Source organism: Lepisosteus platostomus, chromosome 7, assembly GCF_059453375.1.
Source record: "Lepisosteus platostomus isolate fLepPlt1 chromosome 7, fLepPlt1.hap1, whole genome shotgun sequence".
In the NCBI taxonomy this organism is placed as follows: domain Eukaryota; kingdom Metazoa; phylum Chordata; class Actinopteri; order Semionotiformes; family Lepisosteidae; genus Lepisosteus; species Lepisosteus platostomus.
Genome location: NC_142617.1, coordinates 6,105,936 through 6,130,116, shown reverse-complemented (window position 1 = coordinate 6,130,116; position 24,181 = coordinate 6,105,936). Strand labels below are relative to the sequence as shown.

At 42.5% G+C, this 24,181-nt stretch overlaps 1 protein-coding gene across 1 annotated transcript; it reads right to left on the bottom strand.

Annotated features, from left to right (window-relative positions):
- Positions 1-776: 776 nt before the first annotated feature.
- On the bottom strand, positions 777-24,181 carry umodl1 (uromodulin-like 1). Its single transcript, XM_088638870.1, has 19 exons — positions 23,893-24,181; positions 23,047-23,289; positions 21,468-21,629; positions 20,620-20,732; positions 19,801-19,987; positions 17,740-17,880; positions 16,552-17,190; positions 15,548-15,808; positions 14,977-15,089; positions 13,508-13,727; positions 13,008-13,145; positions 11,951-12,088; positions 11,490-11,627; positions 6,928-7,241; positions 6,009-6,154; positions 4,640-4,876; positions 3,802-3,961; positions 2,457-2,541; positions 777-1,704 (listed from the first exon to the last, which is right to left on the bottom strand). Exons 1-19 carry the CDS (start codon positions 23,966-23,968, stop codon positions 1,517-1,519), a joined length of 3,699 nt encoding a protein of 1,232 aa, XP_088494996.1. The 5' UTR covers positions 23,969-24,181; the 3' UTR covers positions 777-1,516.

The following is a 24,181-nucleotide window of genomic DNA, read 5'->3' as shown; positions in this document are numbered from 1 at the left end:
AAATTCAGAGCAAAATGTGTTACAGATTTGGCTGTTGCCGTTGTTGTTCGAGCAATGGACTGCTGCCCCTTTCTTGATTGTCAGCACAAAAGAGACTGCAGTCCTTACACCTTTAAACAAAGACAGCGTGTTCTCTTTTCTTTTCAACGTAACCATGATTCAAGTATCCGTCTTTTCGTTTAGATTCTCTAAAATGAAAAAAGAGTAACTATCGAAACATCCTGTTATAAAAAATGTTTGAATTTAAAATCGAAATTACTATGGCTGTGAGGTATTCATTTATTTTATATTGCAGTATAGGATACATTGTTTTAAACGTGCTACAGTTCAGGCTCTTAGGAGTTCCTTTTGCTATACAGTGTATTGAAGCTCTTTTTTCAGATTTTTTTCTCCAGTCTTTTCTGCGAATGTTTTATTCTTGTTTTTTATGGATTAACAATAATTTCCATGTCTAAGATGTCCGTTGTCAGAAATCAGAAATGTCACAGAAGACAACATTTCATTTCTAAATTGTTTGGTTGATATCTTCTTTATAAACAAGTGAGTTGGTCCTAATAAATCATTTTTATAAATAAAAATGGTAGCCAAGAATTAAATGTATATGAGGATGTTTATTGGGTATATAGATATAGTGATTTGATTTAACAAGCTTGGCTGTCTTTCTTGTGTTTTTTATGTAAAATGATTCTGAAAAATATTCATTCCTAACAAATTTGTTGGCAGGCAAAGAGACACATTGCAGATGTACAAATCCCATCATAGTAATCAACACTATCTGTTTCTAGATCAATATATCATTTATTTGTGATAGATGATTATACACAAAACCTTTCAATCTTTACAATTAGAATTTTTACACCTACTCCTATCAGCACGTTTATCAAATTACAAAGTCGGTAAACTGTATTTTAATAACTGAGCTTACTAAATCACAAGACTTGTTTTCTTATTATTTCACAAATATCCAGAAAAGGCTGGTGAATCAGCCTTATTGTATCATTTGATTTTGAATGTTTATAGAAAAAATAAGGAAAATGTATATTGGTCTACATATAAATTAAGAATATTTAGACCATTTTATATTTAATATTAAAAATATGTTTAATTAGCCTTTTAGGCACAAAATAATAATTAACAATGGACAGTAAAGTCATTTACAAAGCTGAGGTCTAAGTTTCATAATGATCAAAATATAAACAGAAGTGGATTAAAATTCCTTAGACTGTTTTGGAAATATAACTCTTTGACTTTAAAAGAGGTCTCCTAAGTCACTCCACAGTTTTATTCTAAAACTACGTTGTTTATAATGTGACTACAACTATCGAAAGAGAATCACAACCTTAAAAAACAATCATCGGCTCAACATACCTAAATAAACTTCATAATGCAGAATATCTGTTTGGTAATTTGTTGATAGTTTGGTACCAAATGCATGACGTACTGAAGTTAAAACCCTTAGCTACTGTATGTCCAGATACTCATGCTGGAATGAATGCTGGAGTTGTGGACAGGTAGGTTAAGTATCGAAGACATGATAGGTGAAGTTCTCCTGATTGGGTTTGAAGCTGAAGTTGTAGTGGCCGATCCGCTTCCTGTAAAATAAGACCACCACTGTCAGGGTCACAAGGAGCAGAAGACACAAGAGGACCCCCAGGACAATGAATCCTGTCTCCCGCTGGGAGTTCGGCGTCTCCTTGGTCACCGCTTCAGGAAATGAAACAGAAAGATTCATATCAGTTCAGAGTGGCTGCCAATTTTGAAGATAGTAGTAGTTTTGTTAGGGCTCTTTAGTAAAGCTTGTGACATTACTTGTGAAGCTTGCGTGTGGAGAAAAATTGTGATTAGTGGTTGAAGAGACAAGTGAGACACCTGGGAAGAGGAAGGGATAATGAGATTATTTTTGTATTTTTGCAAACTATGCAGTCTAGTGGCTTGAAATTGGCTTTGTGCTCAAATATATAAATGTGCTGCCTGTGTGCCCAGAACATATGAAAGGAACTAACTTTTGTCTAGTCTGCAACTTAGATATCATATATGGATGCGTTGTTGTCTTATCATTCGTTCAGGACATGTGGTAGTAACTTGTTTGTTTTAAGGTATAAAAGATTAATTCTTGTATTGTTCAGGGATCTCGGTGGTTGCAAGCTGTTCTCCCATATGCATATGAAATAAGGAGACTTCTACTACACAGACACCTGGACTTTGTCATTTGTATGACACAACATGGTAGTGCCTCTGTCTGCTCCATTCATTTAAACCAATTCAAATGAAAATCATTTATTCAAACACATTGCCAAAATTCCCAAATGAAAGAGGGATGGGAGAAATAAGGATGGAATGGGTTAGTATGAACCCAAGACCTTTTTGAGTCATTAACGTTTTTGTCACAAAAGAGTCAAAAAACAACATGCATTGATCTACACAAGAGCAGGATGGGTTCTTTTAGACCTACTTACCATGTGAAGACCTGTAGATGGGTCCCCATGAGGCTTGGCCAATTTCAACAGCTTTAATAGACCTCTCTGACCGCTGTTCACAATGCTAAACAGAATGGGTTTAAAATGGATTCGCATTTTAATTATTTAATAAAGAGAAGGTTGGATTGTTTACAAAGTTCAGAATCTCTTTCACATTCTACAGAGCTGGTTTCATGCAAATTGTGAGGTCTCGGCCGCAGAGAGGAATAAACAAATGCATAAAACGAAATATGTGTTAGAGATTGTTCTGTCTTGTGTGGCCTAATCATAATCACCTGCTCACTGTTTAGAAGACAGACTGCTCATCTAGGAAACTAACGATCCTTGACAACCTGTATATATGTATGTATACTAAACATTTCAGTGACAATATTGAAAAGTTGTGCCATGAGTCATCTGTCACCTTAAATAACTGAACGTACTGGGGGTGTCAAATATTTCTGGATTTATGATTCTTCCCAAGGATTTTGCCAACACCCACATCTCAAGACTCTGTTACCCACAGTGGACACAGAAATCTGAATGGATATGCAGTGAAACATCTGAAAATGTGGAATTTAATACTTTGCCAATAATATAATGAATTAAGTAACTGACACCCAGTGACACTATACTGTAAACAAGCGCCGTCTTCCGGATGAGACGTAAAACCGAGGTCCTGACTCTCTATGGTTATTAAAAACCGCTGATGAGGGATTAACGCAAGGATGAGTGAGAAGTAATTGACACCCAGTGTGTCTATTTACAAGCAATGGAGGTTCTATGTGGCCTATAGGGGCAGGTCAGCTGTTATGACACTCTTCTCAAAGGCCAGCCTGTCACATTGCCCTCTCCCAGCCTGCATCTCGTAGCCATTGCCCATTGAAGCGAAGTTCAGACACCTCTAACAAAACCACGAGCCACTCCCCACACTCACTTCCTGTTTCTTCTATGATTGCCTTAAATGCAAACCACAGACTAAAGATCACCTCAAGGAAACAGCCACTGCCATCAAAGCCTTCACCAACATTTAATTCGAGACGGACACACTGCCTGGCAATAACGTCATCTACATCCAGTACAGTAGTGACCTCTGAACATACAGGGGTACCTCGACATGTCAGAAGCTACAGTATTCATCTTGTGTTGATGCTACAGAACCCGAAATCACGGGCTGCAAGACGTTTGCTCTGGAGTTGATAAACAAGATCTGTTCAAATCTGGGCAGGCTGTCACGGGAGCCTGGGGTCATAAAAACATATTTTTGAACAACAGTTCCAGAGATGCGCCGCCCCAACTTTTCTTTTAAAATTTCTTAACACTGTCAAAGCAAGCGACTGCTCACCGGTTTGCAGGAGGTTCCTGCAGTCTCGATACAGATCTGGACTTGACAGTGCAGGTAGATGACGCTGTGGTCGACGAAGGAGAATATGCGCAGAGACAGACGGGCTTTAGTGGAATTCCCATTCTCTATTACTGTGGTGTAAGTGTTGGGAATGGGACAGCTGAAAGGAGGAGATAAAGGGATCATTCTTCATTCACTTTCCCTGTTTGTTTCAGATCGTTCTCTAGGATAACACCACTCCAGTCGGGATTCTGAATGGGTGTTTGTTGTTGTGCTAGAAAGTGTGTTACAGTGGCATAATACACAGTTAGAACCCACCATACATCAATTTATGCCCATCCCAGTGGCTTCGTGTTTGATAAAAAAAAAATCTAAAAGCAAAGGCATTTTGAAACAGCAACAGTCCAGCTTGTCAACTTGAGATGCAATGTCAAAATTTTAGAATTAAACTCACTATTTAATTCAATTTGCTTGTCCATTAACTGGTTTAGCCTGATTTAGCCAAAGTAGACAGGGACAGAAGGAGTAATCCGTACTGTAGGTTGTACACATTTACTTGTGCCATGCCTTGTGGTCACCCTATATGACTGAATGCACTGGGGTGTCAAACACTGTAAACAGGATCTTATTGGAAGTGGAAGGTAAAACTGCAGTGAACGTTAATTTTTGCAGCTGTTTTGCTTCTGTGGTAGGTGAGTTGGTACAGCATCTTGCAGCAGCATGGCCTGCAGACTCAAGGTGAACCCCGCCTAGTTTAGCCACCATCAGTGGATGGGTGATCATTTGCAGCAGCCTTCTGAAGTCAGACAAAGGAAGAGGAGGACATGTGCTGGCCTACCTGTTTTTCATGAACATGTGAGTTGTAGGGTCAGATGGGCTGCTGGTGGGGGTAGCCCAGCACTCGTTGAGGATGAGCTTGACCTGGGTCATCGTCAAATTGATTCCCACTTCAATGAAGACTTCATCGTCTGGAGACAGGGAGTAATTTTTGGGGAGCGGAGACGTTCCATTCAGCAGTTGGATGGTAGCCAAGAAGATCCCTGATCCTTCAATGATATCCTTGATCATGTCAACCCTTTAAGAATAATACATGAAGGAAAACCACAAGTGGCAGGTGCAATCAAACGGTTATTGTAAGAGAAATCTCCTTTCTGTAATGGGGCTCTAAGGCTGCAGTTAAATAAAAAACACATATTGCTCACTACTTGGATGGTTCTGGAAAACGTTAACTGTATTATATATGCAGCATCTGAAAGAGAAGAAATGGTAGTACAAAACTGACATTCGTACTCTACTGGATTATACATTTCTAAAGTTAAAGAATCTGCTGTTTTTTAATTAATATTGTAAATATCAGCATAGCAAATGTGTTGTAAACAAGTGTAATGTCTTAAAAAGAGCAAAAAGTCAATAAAGTCTTGAATTTGAACTTTCACAAATAATGAATCCCATCAGCTCTGGGTATGTAACAATGGGACCTTTTTTTACAAATAATTGTACAACAGACAATATAGAGCTTATCAGAGCACAGCTGTTTACAGAAATCTAAAAGGGGTATTAAGAGATCTTGTTACACCACCACAAGATCACATCCTAAAAGTGTTCAGATTCCTTACTTTGACATCAGTTTTCAGAATGTCCTGGAGTCTGTCCAAGACGTTAAAAGAAACATAGAAGCCCCAAAATTATAGAGCACATGGTTTTTTAGTTTTCTCTCCACCTTGACCTCCAGTGACTTAAATTACCTCAATAATTTCTTTAATTGTGTGAAATATATCATTTTGTACCAGCTTCTAGTTCAAGGATAAATGTTTCCTGATCCCAAAAGCCATCTGTATTTTTGGGATCAGGATTAGTGAGGCGATTTGCTGGAGTTTTATCACATACAGTGGATACTCCTTTTCCAGATCTACTGTAGATCATTTTTGTAACTAGAGGCACAGCGTATAGTGTTTTTTTTCCTTGCTAACCATCTCACATAAGTTGGTCACATGACAACAATAGTGATAGCTGGCAGGACTTCAGTCACAAAGAACATGATTGTTCTTCACATGAAGGACATGACACAAGATGAACTTGAGCTTCATTGTATTACTACAGGACGGTACGTCCTGGACCAGTGGTGCCAATATGTCACCTCATGCTCCTTGGCTGTGAAGGTAGCTTTTTAAGGGAAAGTGCCCGGTGACTGACAGCAGGACTCTTACCCTGTGGGGGTGTAGCCGGTGGAGATGAGCAAACTGTTGCTGTAGGTGCACTTGACTGGGATTTCGATGTACACCCTGGGGGCAATGGATGAATCCACAGTGCGATTGTTGAGCAGCGTTGTCCAGGCCGTAGTGTGGGTCCGATTCTGAAAGGCAACATGCAATGACATAATTACCTCTCCTGATTACATTCCGTAATGGTGCAGGCCACCGTCATTTGGAACCAGCAATGAGAACATGTGCTGAAAAAGGTGATGTTCAGTAAGTAATCAGAAAGGGAAGAACAACAAGTAAGAGGCAACAGTTCCTTGCTGCTACGGGTTTGTGCTAATACTTTTATTTCTGAATGAAGGGGCCTCGTAATATTCTTACCGATTTATTTTCATTGCAAACCTGTCGTTGGTCAGATATTTTATTTTCGATCAGCATTTTTCATTACATGACCGCTATTTCCCAATATTGTTCACATTAACCACTTTTAATTCTTCTGCTGTTTCTGAGGATGATGCAACAAGGTAGCTGGTGTGTCCATTTTGCTGTAGGTCTAGATTACAATGAATAGAGCAACTCTAACGTCATTTTGCTCTAGCCTTGTATAACATGTCTGCATTTTACAACTTAATGCTCCCAAAACAACTTGTGTTTCCATTTCATTGTTCAGTAATCACAATGTGTCATTTTACATGCTGCATTTTAAATAATTTAAGACTACACTACGACTGATTTTTATAAGACAGTTCTGTCAGATTTTAATAGTATCTACAGTAAATACAGCATTGAATTGATATAATTACCCTACAGAGCCAATCAGGTCATTAACACTCCAAACAAGCAGAAATGAGCCTTAATGGACTAGATTTTTTTCCACTTTGTAGAGGAATGCTCATACAAAAGACAAAGAGCTCTCCTGAGCGCTTACATGCACAAGCTTCGTGTCACAATTATCCCACATGGCTGTGAGCTTCACATGAGTTTCGTTGGTGCTGCTCAGGCCACACTCCGTCACTCCCAAGAACAGGGAGCTCTCTGCGATGGACTTCCAGGTGAGAAAGGCCTTCGAAACCGTGACTGAGATTTCATACAGCCGGCAATCAACAGTGATGGCATTATCCACATCCACCAGAGCCCAGGACGTAGGGTTTGTGTGTGGGAGAGGGGGCGCAACTGCTGTGGGGGTCTTCGAGGTCTCCGAAATGGAGATGCTGGACGTCACAGTTTTCTCAGTCGCCACAGCTGCGAAGGGACACATGAGGACAATGTAATTTTACAAACGTTGCACTGAAGGTAACAATCGGGGCTGCAGAGCTGCAGTCCTGCTGGGTTGCTGTGCCAATCGGGTTTTAGTCCAGTTCAGCTTCTTAATGAGACTGGCTGATGTACAGTACATATTGGCTAACTGCAGCAGTTTAACAGCTTTTCCTGGCTCTCAAGGTGTGGCCGATTTGAGGAGACCAACCAAACCTGCTGAACGGCTCTCCTCTGGGACTGGAGCTGAGCACCCCCACTGACCAAATTTAGTTTCATTCTGTCACTAGATTTCATATTGTTTATACTGTAAACCTGTTCACATTAACACTGACGCACGGAAGAACCCGTCCAAATAATATTGTAAACTACAACATGAAGGAATTAGAATAATAAACATTCTTATGAAAGGAGATAAAACTTCAAGAATTCGAGTTTAGTTTTAGTTTTAATGAGTTTTAATGAGTTTTAATGAGTAACAATGTTGTTAATTTAAAAAAAACCATATGTAGTATATCATGTAAACTCTATTCTGTGCACCTATTTCCATTCAACTGCTCACACATTACTAAAAATCCCTTTAGGCATGTATGTTGTTTGTCATGTACGTAGATCAGAAGCTATTGTCTAGAAAGAGAACCAATTATTGACTGCAAAGAGAAGATGCGTCGTGTTTTATCAAAAGCACTATTATATGCAGAATGCAGTCAGCTACAGTATGTTTTTAGACTTAAAATAGCAGAACAGAAAATAAAACCAGTACAATAAAACCACGGTCTTTATGGGCCATCTAATGATTTTTATTACCAAAAATAACAAGGTTTAAGATGGGTGAAATATAGGTTCAAATTACTCAGATTACTAAAATCACTTAGCTATCAATCAACCGAATGAGAAAGATGGGCCTGACAGCCTCATCTTGTCTTCCACATTTCTTTAGTTCGGATCTAAAGCAAAACATGAAGGCTGGGCTTGAGGCAAACATGGAATTCTTATTTATACAAAACAAGGCTGCCTGGATATTTTCTGATCAACACAAAGCTGCTTTTATTCATGCCTGTCTGAGCCGCAATTACTTCCAAAATACAGCCAGCTTTTGAAGTGGTCCTGATTACCTGGGGTTCACTCGAATAATGCCTTTGAATAGGACTCTTTTTAAGACTAGGAAATAAAAGCACAAATGAGGTTCACAGGAAAGTTAATTGTAAACAGGTGTATGTGTGTGGGTTGTTCCTAGAAACATACAGTTCCATATTTGCCATCAATCAAATATGTTAGTTTATTCCACAGGTCGGTCAATTGTCTGGAAACATAATCGTCAAGAAACACATTTTTCCTTATTTACTTTCTCTTTCCAAGTCACTGATGCAGTAAAAGTGTAATATACACCTTCCAAACATAAGGTGTGGAATCTGTTCAGAAGGCTCATGGCCTTTTAATGACAGAAATTCTCTCTGGTTGGTCCATTTACCCAGTTAGTAATTGAGTAATAAATTGCTATAGTAATGCGTGCTTTGGTGGCAATACATATCCTGCAGATTATTCATGAACACAATTGAGAAGTTTTGTAAGCAAGCCAGGATTGAAAAACACCTGAGATTTACATGAAGCTAAAAATAGTTAAATCAGCTTAGTTAATTTTTTCTACCACCCTCAGTGCTCAGTGAAGCAAAAGAAAAAAGGCTTTGCTGTGCTTGTGTGGACATTAGAAATAGAAAAACTGAAAAACAATTCACAGAATGGCAGCAATTCTGTTTCACTTTCTCCTAGAGTGATAAAAACGGAAGATAATATTCTAAGGACTGAAAATGTCTTATTTAAGAATTGCAAAGCTCAGTGAGTAAGAACAGGAATGACCAGTCTTTGCAATCTGACTTTCTTCTTTGCAAAAGTCCACTGCATACAGTATATACCATAACAGCAGTAAAGGCCTCACACAGTGAAGTTCGACAGCACAGACCCATGCAAGGAAGACAGATGGAAGTATGTGCATACCAGTGAATGCATCATCATTAGGGGAATGGTTGCTTTAAAGCTATTGCAGTCACGTCTGACACTTGAGAGCTTAAGGATGTGACAGGAACACGATAAGCGAGATAGTATCAAACCCCTTAATCATATAGTCAAAGCATTTAAACAATGTTTTACCAACCACGATGAAAACGTGGCTTTGTCTTTTCTCTCCGTGCTTCGAACGGACTGTGTGTTCAGATGCGGATCAGCTAAGTCAGACTGTAATCACAGTATGGATGTTCTGTACAGATGGGAGCTACAATCCTGCAACCAGCTTTACGAGCATTCGCCATCACTAACGTATCAGGGGACTGAGGTCTAAAATGAGGCATTAGCTTAGCCCCCAAGTCCTCAATGTGGAACAACATACCACATTTCTAGGCAACTTGAAAAGGCAGAAGACCAGATTTTTAGCCAAGGAGTCTCAAATGAAGGCAGTGCAGTGCTGCTTCCTTTATGGGCAGCCAGCTGAAGGGTGGGATAATGGAACGAAAGATTGATTTTTGCATGGACACTCCTGCTCGGGCTCACTCAACACAGGTGGCTCAGGCTCATGAGTTGCAGCTGCAGCCGCTGTTGTCATTGGTTTTGCAAGAGGAGGTCATTTTCCACCATATAAGGAAAAATCAGGGCCGTGATGCCCTTTTACCCATGGAAAATCAGGGAAGTTTCCTTCCGTTACTGCGGCCCTCCTGCAAATGTGTGATAAAAACAATGTAGATTCCGTAACAAGATCTCCAATAGACCAGGGATCTATAAACGGGAAAATGACAAAAACAAGAAGCCTTAAGTGCAGTTTCAGATTACCAAGAAGATAAAAAGGAGGGTGAAGGAGACCAACACAGACTCAGTGGGACAGGTCACAGAAACATTCCACACCAGGAAGCCTGTTTTGTTACCGTGAGATGTTGGCAGGTGGGGTAGCCCCTGCCACTCATGGTTTTCTAAATGGATTACAAACAACAGACACAGGAAGGAACAGGAGCAGAATATTTGAATAGGTCAAGGAGAGTAAATCGAAAGGGAAGGTGTATGGTTTCAGGAAAGTAGACGGTTTTGAAGGTTTAAAGAGAAGTGGAATATTACGGGAATCTGTTGAGAATATCACAGATATTCTGCATAAAGAATGTAGAGAGACGAATAAAATGTAAGCAAAACTCTATAGCAATAGCATGCTGATTTAAAAAAAACATCCTTAACTTGAAGGAATAATAGGGTAACAAGAAAAAAAAATGTAACAGTATGACAGACATACTCTTATCAGTAAAAAAGCATCTGGGTGATACAGTCTGGGTATAAATGTATGGTTCTGCTAGAGATGTTGTAACTGAATACTCAGCTCAGTTTCATCCATTTCAACTCTCTGTTTCTCCCGAAGGCACAAAGTTAAATCACATTAAAAACAAAACACAGTTGTTTTCTTTACCAATTTTCAAGGTTATGATGGTACTTAGAAAAGTTGACAAAACAACACTCAGAAAGTCCTGCACTGCCCTGAGTTTGTAACACACTGTACCTATGAGAGTGGGTGTTTAGGCTCTGCATTGCATTATTCTATGAAGAAGCAACCTTCTTGTTTCACATGCTAACAAAGAATAGTTACGTCTATGATCAAAGGCTGCAGTCGGACTTCTTAGAAAAATATCAAGGCAAATTGCCTTGTAACAATACATCATAGAATTTCAAAGAAATTATTTGATTGTTCATATAAAATATGCAGCTGTTCTTTATAAGTATTTTAATGTATTGAGACATTGAAAAGGTGAGAAAATAATTTCACATGTAACCACGGCTAGAAATTCAGGAATTTGTTTATAAGAATGATGATCACACGATGAATCAATTTGTGGATGAACAACTGATAAAAGAAATGTCTGCAGTCTGTATATGAGGGCTATGAAAGTCAAATCCTAAATGGCTGAGAGTCTTCTTAGCCCCGTTCCAAACAATGGTTTACACAACTGGTGCAATTATTTAATTTGCTGTAGAATTGTAATACTTCTAACTACAGGAGGCTTCGCTGTTAATAAACTGTGTGTGTTGAGTGTTCAACTGTACAGGACCTTAAGAAAAATCTTACATATTCCTACATGCAAAAGCGATTAGATCAGTCACTTAATGGACTGCTCGGGCTGCAATAAAGCCAGGAGGCAATATCCCCCAGGAAGACGAGACCGAGAGCCCGCGTGCATGTTGTCACGGGCCTGATGGTGGGTACGGTACCTGCACAGAGCCTGCCAGGCTGGCTCGGGTCTGCGTCAGCGAAGCCGGGTCTGCAGGCGCAGATGTAGCCCCCCACAGTGTTCTGACAGGCGGTGCTTTGGTGGCACATGTTGTTGCCCGATTCACATTCGTTTACGTCTTAAAAGTGGAAATACATTTTATAGGTTAGTCAGTCAAAGCATGCTGGTTGATCACGTGACCGAGGGATCTGAGCACTTCAAGACTCCACCGCTACGCGGCCCACACAGTTCTCCCGTTTCCAACAAGAGAAGCTGGAGCCAATTCAACTAACAGCCTGCACAGCAGCGGTGGTGGGAGGTTCCAGATTTACATTCCAGTCATTTCCGAGAGCGATTAAACAATGAAACACCGTGAGAGAATTGCCCTGACCGACTGACGGAGTGCAAAGATAGCTGGTGTGTGCAGAACACATGCGGTGTTTCTAGGATACTGTACAGCACCTGCACAGTGCCGGCCCGGCTGACTGGGGTCTGTGTCGTTGAATCCGGGCTGACAGGAACAGCTGTATCCCCCAACGGTGTTCTGGCAAACTGCATGAGGGCTGCAGGTGTTGCTGCCACTTTCACACTCATTGACATCTAAAAAGACGGATACAACACATTGTTATCGAATCGAATTGTTATCGTTATAGACATTACCTATCTGCCTCGATTATGCATCCTTACTTCCAAGACTGTACCTGCGTGAAGCGCCCGATGAGGAGGTTCTACTTCCTGCACTGCATGCTCAGAGGGCATACCAGCCAATCAACCTATATATTAGAGCAGGGGTACCGAGTTTGCAGCCCTTCCAGTCTGATCCAACTCAGTACTTTCAGACAACCAGCTCCTAGGTTGCTGCATTTATCCTGCTAATCGCTAATGGACAAATTAAGGAGATGATCACAAAGCGCTGTAATTCCAGTCCAATTCCTGTGTTGTTGATTCCAGTTCCAAAACTGATGATGCTTTTAGTTACAAAAAGTGTAACTAAACAACTCTGGCACCAAATGTCCACCATAACGCCCTACAGGTTGGAAAATAACATTTACTATTCAGACTGCATTCTTAGTCAAATATCATGAAACCAAAAATAAGTAGAGGAGGCCCTGCTTGCTTTTATCATACAGCAGACAAGCCTCTAGGGACTAAAGGATTGGGCAGCAAATCTGTGCTCTTTCCTGAACGTCCCTGAATTTGTCCAGTAAGTGGATTTTTGTTAGAGGAGGAAACCCTGACCAGCACACTCCAGCACTTTGCAAGACTGTGTACTGTATATTATGGTCTACAGTAAATCAGACATTTCCTTAGGACCTGCAACAGTATCTTCTGTTGTCAAACCAGCTGAGCCATCTGTTACGTAACCATATTAATTTGTCAGACAGAATTTTAGGCTAAGATAAGGTGAGCTCCCTTATCACCTGGAAAAAAATGTGAACCCAACTTGTTTTCTTCTGCTTGTGGCAACAGCATCAAGTGGCTAAGCTGGGGGGGCATGTGTGCCTTCAGGCCAGCCTACCTTCACAGCTGCGCCCGGGCCTCGCAGGGTTGGTATCTGTGAAGGCGCTCCTGCAGGCACATCTGAAGGACCCCCAGGTGTTCTCACACACGGCGTGAGGAGAGCAGTCCTCGTCCCCTGCCGCACACTCGTCGAAATCTGCCCGGACGCAAACAACCCCCGTCACACAGACACGGGCTCCTCAGCTGGCACAGAGACCGGCCCACCTCTGCTCACTGCCCCTGAGTTCTCCCTGGTGCTGAGTGCTCTCGTGGAACATCGAGACCCCCGTGTTCCAGGGCATACGCAAAGAATTCCACCCTAGCCTCATCTATCCCAGCATTCATCCTCGTAAGCTGACGTTATGCGCCAAAAATTTCAAAACTTTTTTTTTTATCATAATGAAATAACGCCTCTTGGCGACTTCACTTTCTCAAACGCACAATGTTTAATTTCGCGTTGCGCTTTGTCCCGCAAGAAAGACGAGAGGTGGCGTGCAGCCCCGGACTGGTGTAACGTACCCTCGAGGCCCGTGCTGTTGAGGTCGACGTCGTATCGCGTGCTGTTCTTCAGGGAATCCAGGATAGCTGTGGACACGGCGGTCATGTTCTGGGCTAGGCCTGGCGAGAAGAGCACGAGGAAGTCCACCATCACGCTCCCGCTGCTCAGGCGGGTGATGACAATGCTCACAGCTCCAGACTCCACCAGGGCTCGGACGTCTGGCGGGAGAGACTTACAGATCTGATGGAGGAAAAGGACTGTGAGTGAGCTCTTTCCAGCCGTGGGGCCCAGTACAGTAGAGGCCCCACTGTACAACAGGCATTTCCTTAGCTCCAGTGCTGTATAAATGTGCAGCTTTGTTGGTGTTGTGGGTTATGCATTTGAAAAGGAAGGTTCTGATACAAGGCTTCATCATAATGCGGACAATACAGTGGAGCCTCTTTCTTCACTTCACCCTCCCCAGATTGAGATTTCCAATTTCTTCATCCATCATTCTCTTCCATTGTCTCAGACCAGGGGGTTCCCAGCCTTTTTGGTCAGCTGAACCCCTTCAACCTTTATTATTGGCCTTAAGTAACCCCCCCGAGATTTTAACTAAATCAAACCTTTTAATAAATGTAGATAGATGCTACAGCAACCCTCTTAACATGTTTGTTTTCACTTTGTCATATATTCATATTACTACTGTTGTTTTTCTTATTCTTATTATTACATTGTTGTTTATTAATTGGACTATTTAATTTGACACTGACGTTTCCATCACAATCTCACGGGTTGGGAACCTTAGACTAATACCTGCTTGTGATATTCTGCTTCGTTTACACTTTAGGCCATGTAAATTGTACACACACATATACATGCGCCCTAGCCTGGACAGTACAGTACAAACTGGTAGATCTGATATCAGGAAAACCTTTCTTGGCATTTATTACTTTCATTATAGTATAAATACCAAGAGAGTTTTGCGCTGATTCAGCAATGTTCTGTTCAAGGTTAACTGGTTGAACGAATAAGCACTCCTTAAAATAAACTTAACATCTTAATCATATACAAATTAGTGAAAGGAGAAATAGAGGGGTGGCAGGAATTTTCCTCTAATGTTTTTAGACGTGTTAAAAGTGTGCACATTGGGGCATTGCTCCTGTTTTTATCTCGTTGATCAGCTTTTTTCTGTTCATTTAGTCGATGACATCCTAGGGAAAAAAGGAAGCTGTGGCAGATTCAGGGAACATTTACATGCAGAAGCAGTTCCTAGTCTGCATGTAAAATGAACCTAAAAAGAGTCTGAGCTTAGTCAGCTGCTCGACCAGCTCTTTAATAAAATATGCAAGAAGTCTAAAAGTATGGCCCGACTCCACAAGCCACTGTAATCGAGCTTTCGAAAGGACCTTGATCTGACAGTTGTTTCACAGCCTCCACAAGTACATCATGGGAAGCATCCTGTTTAAAGTAAATATCTCGGCATGCAAAACTGCTCGACTACACCCACCTCCATCTGAATGTCCCGCGTCAGATTGAAATACTCTCCACTGCTGCTGTTTCGTAAGGCCTCTGTAAACTGCATGTTCGTTAGCCGGGATCTTCCTCTGAGCGCTTTTCCCTCTGTGGACAACCAAAAGTACCACCTGTCATGTCGAAAGCTGCAGATGCATGTGAGTTTAACAAGAAGAACGTCTGCAATATGCGTGCACCATGCAAAAAAGCAGTCCAAGTCCAAGTAATGGGCTAACTGTCTGTAAGTCCAGAGAAGTTATAGGAGAGATCAACAGATCAGGACATTTTGAAACACAATTTAAACGCACCACGACTCATGAAGCAGTGGGCACAAGTTGAAACTATGTGGAAGAGCATTTTTAAAACCAAGAACAGGAGGCGCGTCTTTGCCCCAAAGAGTTGTGGGAGTGTTGAATGAGCCACCCAGCCATGTTATTGAAGCCAAAATCTGGATTGTTTAAAGAAATGGCTGGACAAGATCCTCAGATCAATTAACGACTAACTAGCCAATGGGCTCGATGGGCCCTCTCCTTTCTGATGTTCTCATGTTTTTCAATTTGCCTCACCTGTCTTGACGTCCTGAGAGGTGGCATTGCCTTCCTGTCTGCAGGCCCTGGAGGTGATCCTGACAGTGTAGAGCACGCCAGACTCCAGTCCTGTGGCCTCCCAGCTGAGAAGCTCAGTCTCAGCTCTGTTCACGCTCTGCGTGCCTCTGAGCAGCTGAACGACATAGGCCTGCCTGCCCACGGGGGAATCCACAGACCACCGCATGTAGAAACTGGAGCCCGTGACATTGAGGACCACCAGGTTTTTAATGAGGGCTGGGTCTGTGGAAGAGAGCAGGAGGAATAGTCAGTCAGGGTGCGTGCTGTTCTCGGCTACCACTCATGCAAAAGTGGACCTAACTTTTTTGCAATGTTTCAGCCTGTATCTTTCAAAGGGTACTTTGTGAAAGAAGATATCCAAGATATCTTATTGGATGTGTTTTATTAAGGGATTTGATTTTTAATCAAAGATAAACCCATAGAAAGACATTTCTGCATCAGTGATTTTGAAATGATTTTACTGTTTTATCAAATTTGCTCACTGATTCATTTGGAGACCATTGGAATTGTGTGATCTACAGTCACACTTCCTTATGCAGTGATGCAGGAAGATGGCCATGAAACCTAAGTGACTGAACTCTGTGTGTATCACGCAGAGGGCTGGTATTATCCAGTGTTAGGGGGAATTATCCGACACCGGTGTTTTGATCTCAAGTCAAAAACCCCAAATGCTGGATTGCGCGTCTTCGCGATGGTGAACTGGGCAGACCTCCAGGCAGGGAGAGAGTCTGCACAGACCAGGGCAGTCCTCCAGGGAGTCAGCCCTGCAAGCATGCACGCTCACACAAGAAGCACATAGCATGCTGCATCCTGATCTCGTCACGGTTGAGAACATTAGGTAGAAGATCAATGTCACACCAGGATAATCGGCTTCTTGCAAAGCATTTTCAGTAGGAATGGTGTGGATTTGTGACCAGAGGTCTCGGCAGTAAGGGGTAAGAGCTCGCTGTCCAGAAAGTACTCACGGCAATTGGGGGCCAATGCTGTCTGGGACTCCGTGGTGAGAGGCGCAGTGGTGCTGGGGTACGATGCAGTTGTGGGGTGCTGTAAATGGTATGAGGCCTGCGGAGTAGTTGTGCTCCAGGGTGGCTCCGTTAATGATGTGGAATGAATGACCACAGAACTGGCACCTGGAGAAATGGTACTTTTCACAGAGTCTTCTTGCGTGCTGGTCGTCAGCAGGGCCTCGGCAGACTTGCCTGAGCCGCCCCCTGCGGCTGTGGAGGTGGGACTGATGCCTCCAGAGGGTGAAGAAGCAGTGAAGGGACTGGGTCTGTCTGGAGTCTCTGTGATGTTCCAGAGAGAGACTGTGCTGCTGGACCGCGACTCCGAGACCGTGGTCAGGTTGGTCCAGGGGCTCTGTGTCTGAAGCACGGGTCTTGAAGTGACCAGCAGCACCGTGGCCCAGTCGCCCTTCTGTTGCGATGTCGCTGGGGATGGTGGATCTGTACTGCTATTATAGTGTGTCTCACTCGCAGCGCTGTTTTGTAACAGCGTATCTGTAGCCGAAGCATCAGAAGAATAGTTGTGTGTCCATGACATCATTGTACTACTTGTGAAGGACGGTGTTGTTTCTTCTGTGGGATCCGCACTATGAGAGGGACCTTAACAAACAACACAACACTTCCCTGCATTAGAACATTTTTGCCGCAGATTTAAGATCTACACCGCCTGAAAAGTAAATGTTGCTTGTGCTAAATATTTAATCCTGCATGCAACACTGGTAAAGCAGAACTCTTAGTAAACTGTGCAACCGATCAAGGGGCATTTCCCTGCTTTACAAAAGCTATATGAAATCCAGACCTTGCTTTTTCTATATCAAGCTTCCCATAAAAAAGATTTAATTACAACAATTCTCGTATATCTAGTAGTCAGCGCAGAAGACAGCAACTACAATTTTACATAATTGATTAAATGCAATACCTTCTGTGACAAGAAATTAAATGTAATTCCTTTAAACTCTACCTGCATCTAAATATATTGAGTTCATATTTTTCTACCAGCTTTGGTCTAATCTTTCTTTATGTGAGATCCTCACAGAATTTGATACCACACGCACCGAGATGAATCACTGCGAAATTCCAAGCTGTACCCAGCTGTGTCTTAAAGTCAGAATCAGCAAAGCACCAGACACCCCAATGTCCCCCACTTACCTAAACAACCTGTGACTGTCCCGTTGGGGCTTGAATCTGTAAATCCTTCGTGACATGAACAGTTATAGGATCCCTCAGTGTTGAGGCAATTTGCAGCTGGGGGACAGCTAAAGAGTTCTTCATGGGCACATTCATCTACATCTGTAAGCAGAGACAGCATTTTAGACATGTTTTGTAGTCTAGAGATAATGCAGATTGCCTTAACAATACTTGGAGTAGCTCCTTCTCTCCTTGCAAACATCTAAACGAGAAAACCATTTACTTGATCATCTGTATGTTTTGTAGAAGACTACCTTTAACTTGGCAGGCAGGGTAAAAATTGCCCAGCAGGTGAGTACTGCTCGTTTAGTTTAAAGAGAGGAACATGCACCTCACTGTGGAACCCGAAACCAACCTTTCACAGGGAAGACAGTGAAATGGGATTTTCAATCTGATGCATGAGACCAAATAGGGTCTATGAACACTTCACCTCCTCTTCCCACTGGGAAGAATCCCTTTGTCCATTTCCTGAATCCAATTTTTAATTAAATTAAATTAAATTTTTATTCAAGTCAGGCCTATTTATCACAGAAAACAGTCCCCACAACTAAATGAACGATTCAGTTCAATAAACAGTACATTTAATGAATATAACATTTCTTCTGAACAACTCAAGCAGGGAAGGTCAAGATCTCTTACACAGTTTACAAGAAGGGAAGTCTGGTAAAAGCTTCATTTCCACCTTTTCTTTCAAGATACTAATTAGCTATTGTCCTGTTGATATTAATAGCAAAAAGCAGACAATAGGTTTTGTTGGTGTCACAGTGACACTGACACGAACTGGATTATCTGGTTAAAACCTGGACTAGCAACCTCACATAAAAGAACAATTTGACTTTCCGTTTAGTTTTTTTTTAAAGAAATGGCATCTTTATGTGGATGTGAGGGTGTGAAGAGTTTTAAACTGGCTGTCTGCCCCTGACAGAGCCCCCAGCTGATGGCTTGGGAAAGTGGGCTCTGCGCGGCAGAAGTGCCGTGTCACTGCTTCGGCTCAGGTGATTCTGTTTTTGTATTGTTTACACAATAGTGCTTCTGACATGCAAGCGAATGGTTCCCTGATTTTCCTCGTAAACTGAGACAGTGATGAAAAAGGGGAAATCTGCAGTACAGTGTTTATGTAGTTTCTTCTACTGTATGTTGTCAAATTGGGGAAGCAAGAAAAAGGCAAACAGAATAATTTAGGGTATATAGCCAAAGAGGTGGAATTTAAAGCAAGGGCAGTCACATTTACAGTTATTTTATGCTTCAACAAAGTTTACAACACATAAGACCCCACTTACAATTGTGTTTGGTTTTTGTCACCATACCACAAAAAATATATTATAACCTTAGAAAGGCCTTAAAGAACAGAAACAAAAACTCTCTTCATTCTGCGTCTTGGGGAATTGCCATATAGAGGCAGTCTAAGTGAGCTAAAGGTCTTCAGTCCAGGAACAAAAAAAACTGAGAGTGCATTTAATTTGCATTTAAGGGGTACAGACAGGGACAACCCAGAGAACAGTTTCACATTCAGCAAGGAAAGAAGGACAAAAGGTCACAACTGGAAACTGAAAGGGAATTTAACTGGGACAGAGAATAGAACACAGGTCTCTACACAGAGACCTGTGTGTGTCCGGAGCAGGCTGCCCATGTTCTGCTCTCTTGAAACACCTGGGTGAAACGTTTGATTCACTTAGCAGATACGCTCCCAGACTGACGCCAAACAGGCCGAATGACGTCCCCCTTGGCGATGACCGTGACGGAAGACTACACCCACACACTCTTTGCACTCCAGTGCGCGGCTAGAGATGGCAGCGGAGCAGGAGTGCATCGTGGGTATCACGACGTACTGTACAGCGGTGAGCTCAGCTGACGCGGATATTGACAGAGCTTCTGCAGCTGAGAGGAGCCAGCTGGCCTCTCTGGCTCGTTTGACACGATGGAGCTGAAGGCCTATGTGCTCCCCTTTCAGGATCCTGCTGCTGTTGACCGAAATCCGGCGAAACAGCACCCCCCGCGACCCCATCAGCCCGCGCTCTTCACCTCGCACGTCCACGGCGGACACCTCCTCGACGCGCTGGACGATGAGCTGCAGCCGGGCGGCGAGGTCGCGCACCGAGATGGGCCGGCCCGCTCCGACCAGCAGCTGGGAGGCGGTCAGGAAGGGGCTGGGAGAGTACGAGTGAACGTGGTGCACAGAGAGAGCTGGAGAGTCCACAGCCCCGGTCACCTGGGGGCAGAAGGAGAAGATCCCAGTCAGGCCGTGACTTGGTTCTCAGATTCGTTGGCTCTGAGGAGATTGGTGGAGGGGATCACTGCACACTTCGTCAAGAGGCTGAATGACGATCTTTAGTCCATAGATGTTTATGAGCTCCTATGTATACAGGAGAGGCAGGTACTGTATGCACTATAGACGGGCAAACTCAATGACTGGGACTCAATGACAGCTCCTTGTGCGAACATAAGGGGTTTAGGTTCATTTGTATTTTGCAAAAAAAAACCACCCAACTCTAAGGAGGTCTAAAGAGGCCAGATCTAGTCCACATTACAGACATTACAGTCCTCACCTAAAAATGCAAGAATGAACTCGACTCCTGGAGCTGAGCACCAAGGCATTAACTAGGCCTGGACCTTCGTACACAGTCAGGACACTTGCGATACTGAGAGCTGTGAAATGCACTACGATGAGAGGTCGGAAAAACAGTTGGATTTTTGGGGTTCCAAACCTCTTTGGCAAAGTGCAATTCTGTAAAGGCACAACAGTCCTTCCCAACTGCTAGAGCATTGAAGAAACAAAGACTACCTCACACACAGTATTGTAGATGAGTAATAACATGGACTTCATTGGCTAGAAAAACTTACTACTGAGTGCAAGAGCCGCGTGTGGTTCAGGAGTCCTCTGTCCTGGCTGTGAAGTTCCTGGTAGTCCATCTTCACTGTGATAGTCACATTCACATACCAGCGTCTTTCTCCAGCTAGAAACAGAGCCCTGACATTATTCTGCACTTTCATTTACAATGCAAGCAGCCAAACGGGACAGTGACCAGCTTAGTTTTCTGCTTCGTCCCCTGGCGGATGATTGGAAAATGAAGGAATTAAGAAATGAAGTAGAATTACTCATGGGAAGGACTATAATACTTCCTGCGTGATCTGGACAGGTGTGTAAGAATCCGAATAGATGGGAAAACAAAAACTCTCTCTGGACTCAAAGACAGACACAGTTTATATTCGCTAGACCTCAAAGTCCAGGATAATGCGGAGTTGCAGTTTTGTGTGGATTTTTTTTACTTACAGTCAATACTGGTAAAAAATAATACCAGTAGTACAGAACTGTACAATAAAAAATAGGAATAGTAATGCTTTCGATTTAGTTTCCACAGTCCGGAGAGTTTAATTTCTATCATGTGTTAATCTAATGAATTAATAAATAAAATCATAATACTGATCACTAGCAAATATGTAGCAATATCCCTACGAAATTAAAACATGTATGTTATGCACGGAAGTTAATGAAAATATATGAGTAGTTTAAAATAATATCTATTGTTCCTCTGTACGTACAGCTATTGCAAAACTTTCCAAACACTCTGTGTTGCCCTGGGTAAAACAAACTAATGATAATTGTAGCAGTAGTATAATAGCCCCCTCACACTGCCTGTGTCAGGCCGTCAATACACACGGCGAGTCCAGAAAGGAGCCAGTCCTCTCACCTGCAGCCAGAGGGCTTCTGCACTGTGAGCCCCTGCCCGCTGGGCAGCACCTCTGCAAGCCCGGACAGTCAGTGTCCCACTCACAACTCAGGATGGACCCTCCTTCATCCTCCACAGGGCAGAGGCCTGGTTTGGAGGTGAATTCCTCACTTCTGTTTAAAGCTGTAGGGGCAGATGACAGGGGCGTGAAAAAAAAACTAACAAACGATTTCACTTGTTAACTAACGCCCTGAATGGTTCAACTGACTTAGTCTCCGGGCTGGGTTTTGTTGTTCAACAGCGCCGCCTTGTGTTTGTGTTCAGTATTCCAGTTCACTTCTGGTTAACTAGTGATGTGGCGCTGGAGCCATTTGTTTAAAGTCTGGAAGCTCTCCCTCCTCTATACGTCAGGGCTGATTGAAAAACTTACCTTATCCTCTTCCTAGGAACACAGGCAAAATGAGAAATATTCTCAATATGAGATCAAGAAAAAGCTCTGGTTCATACAAATTCTGTATGTTCTGGTTTGGTCTATTACTCTCTGGTCTACCTTTTAAAACTGCAGTTGGTTTATAATGCACATACCTGTATATCAACGGGGGTATTGTATTTTACTGGATTGCATTCATCTAGTTCAGCATGAGGGCAATTATCCTGGCAGAATCGATTACATGGACTTTTAGCACTTGTCTACAGAAGAAAATGAATGATTTTTTTAAAATGTAAATAACTATCGGGTCCTGCAGTTAGAGAAAAAGACATCTCTGAAAAACACGCATAAAGCCAAGGATTGTCCACTATTGATCTTTCCCAAGACACTTTCCTCAGATCCATCGATCCATTTTCTAACCACTTCTTCCGATTCAGGGTCACTGGGGGAGCCGGAGCCTATCCCAGCATGCACCTGGCACAAGACAGAATATCCCCTGGATAGGAAACTGCTTACTGCAAAGTAACACTTCCTGGGAAGTAACACTGGGGAGTACAATTTTCCTAGAAGTATGTTTTGGGATCCTGGGAGAGAGCTGGAACACATAGAGGGGGCCCACACAAACTCAGGGACAACAGACGGATGCCACACAGATGGCACCCCAGATCCAAAAGCGCCAACCACTGCGCCACGAAAATACTCATTCATAATAACAAAAACAAATGAGAAAACCTAGAATACCATAGATGGTGAGAGAATGGGGCTGATAAGCTAAAAAATGTAGTCCAGGCAAGTTAACTAGGACCCCTCTATAAAACATTATTATTATTATTATTATTATTATTATTATTGTTGTTGTTGTTGTTGTTGTTGTTGTTGTTGTTGTTGTTGTTGTTGTTGTTGTTATACAAAACAATAATTTAAAATAATTTAAGTTTAGTTTAGATTTTAAATATTTAAAGCATTCTCAGACACTGACCCTAAGTTAAAGAAAGTTGTAATGGGAAAATGCATAGTAGCTTGTCTGATCCCACACACTAAAACCTATGGAAAGACCAAAATAGCTTGTGCTGGAATGGAAAATACGGAGCAGAAATACTGCGCTGTTGCAGAGGTGAATTGAGTCGCTGCTCTGTGGCCAAACAAAACTGTATCCTGTCCAGAACTTACGTAAAGCACAGTAGCTGCCAACTTGCTCGTATCCATCACAGCAGCTGGGGATCTCCTTGGTGACCTTGAGCTGCACGGTGTGATACGCTGTCTTATACTGCGTCTTCTGACATATCCTCCAGGGCAGCCAGCCTCCACACGACACCCTCTCAGAATAGGAGGCTGAGTAAGCTACTGCTTGACTGGTGCTCTCCGTCACTCTTTGGGAGCACAAGTGATAGCCGGATAAGGACAGATCATACCCTGTAACAAGACGAAGACGTGCTCTGAAACCTTTTCACCAAGCACGTTACCACCACCGTTTCAAACAAAAAGACACAGAGGCATGACATTGTCCGATTTCACGATATTGCACAGCAATGTACAAGCGGAAAGAGTTGCACATGCCGTGAGGGTGTAGTTCCTGTTTATCAGTAAACTGCTCCCGTCTATTTCAGAACAGGGGCTGTAACAAAGGTGCTGAGAACTTGTACGTGTCCAAAATCTACTGGGTAGTACCAGGTGCGTAAAATTACACCGTCAAAGAGCATGCAGCACCCTGAGGGTGATGCTGCAAACGTTCACGACAAGGCGCCATAAATATGAGAAGGAAATACATTTAAATGGTTTGACTTTCTCAAAACCTTTTTTTTTAATCACACAATACCATAAATAAAGATAAGATCAACACAAAAATCTTTGCACAGTTGAAAACACAGATTGCAAGACCGTCTTCGCCAAACGTTTGTTTTGAAAACCGAATTGAATACCCCAAATAAATAGGATGATGATGAACAACTCTGCTCTTCCTGTAGCAAAGCAAGAGCCAGAGCTGTGTTTGAAACTGTGATCGCATCTTTCACCTACCTCCAGAAAAGGTGTTGTGTCCCAGAGTGTTTCCCAAGAAAAGAAAGACGACCCATACAGGTGAGGTTCTGCTCATTGTGATTCATTAGAAGATTCGATTTTGCAGATCACTTGTTGTACGTCAAGAAGGTGCAGGTACCTTTCCCCCTTTCGGTTATCTTTGCCAGATGCTGCCGTGTGTCGGGTGTGTCTGTGTGCTGTGATCCTTCTCTCTGATTCTCTCTGATTCTCCTGAGTCTTCTTCTCTCGCGCTCTTAATATTCCACTGTGTTCCTGCTTTGACTCGGCC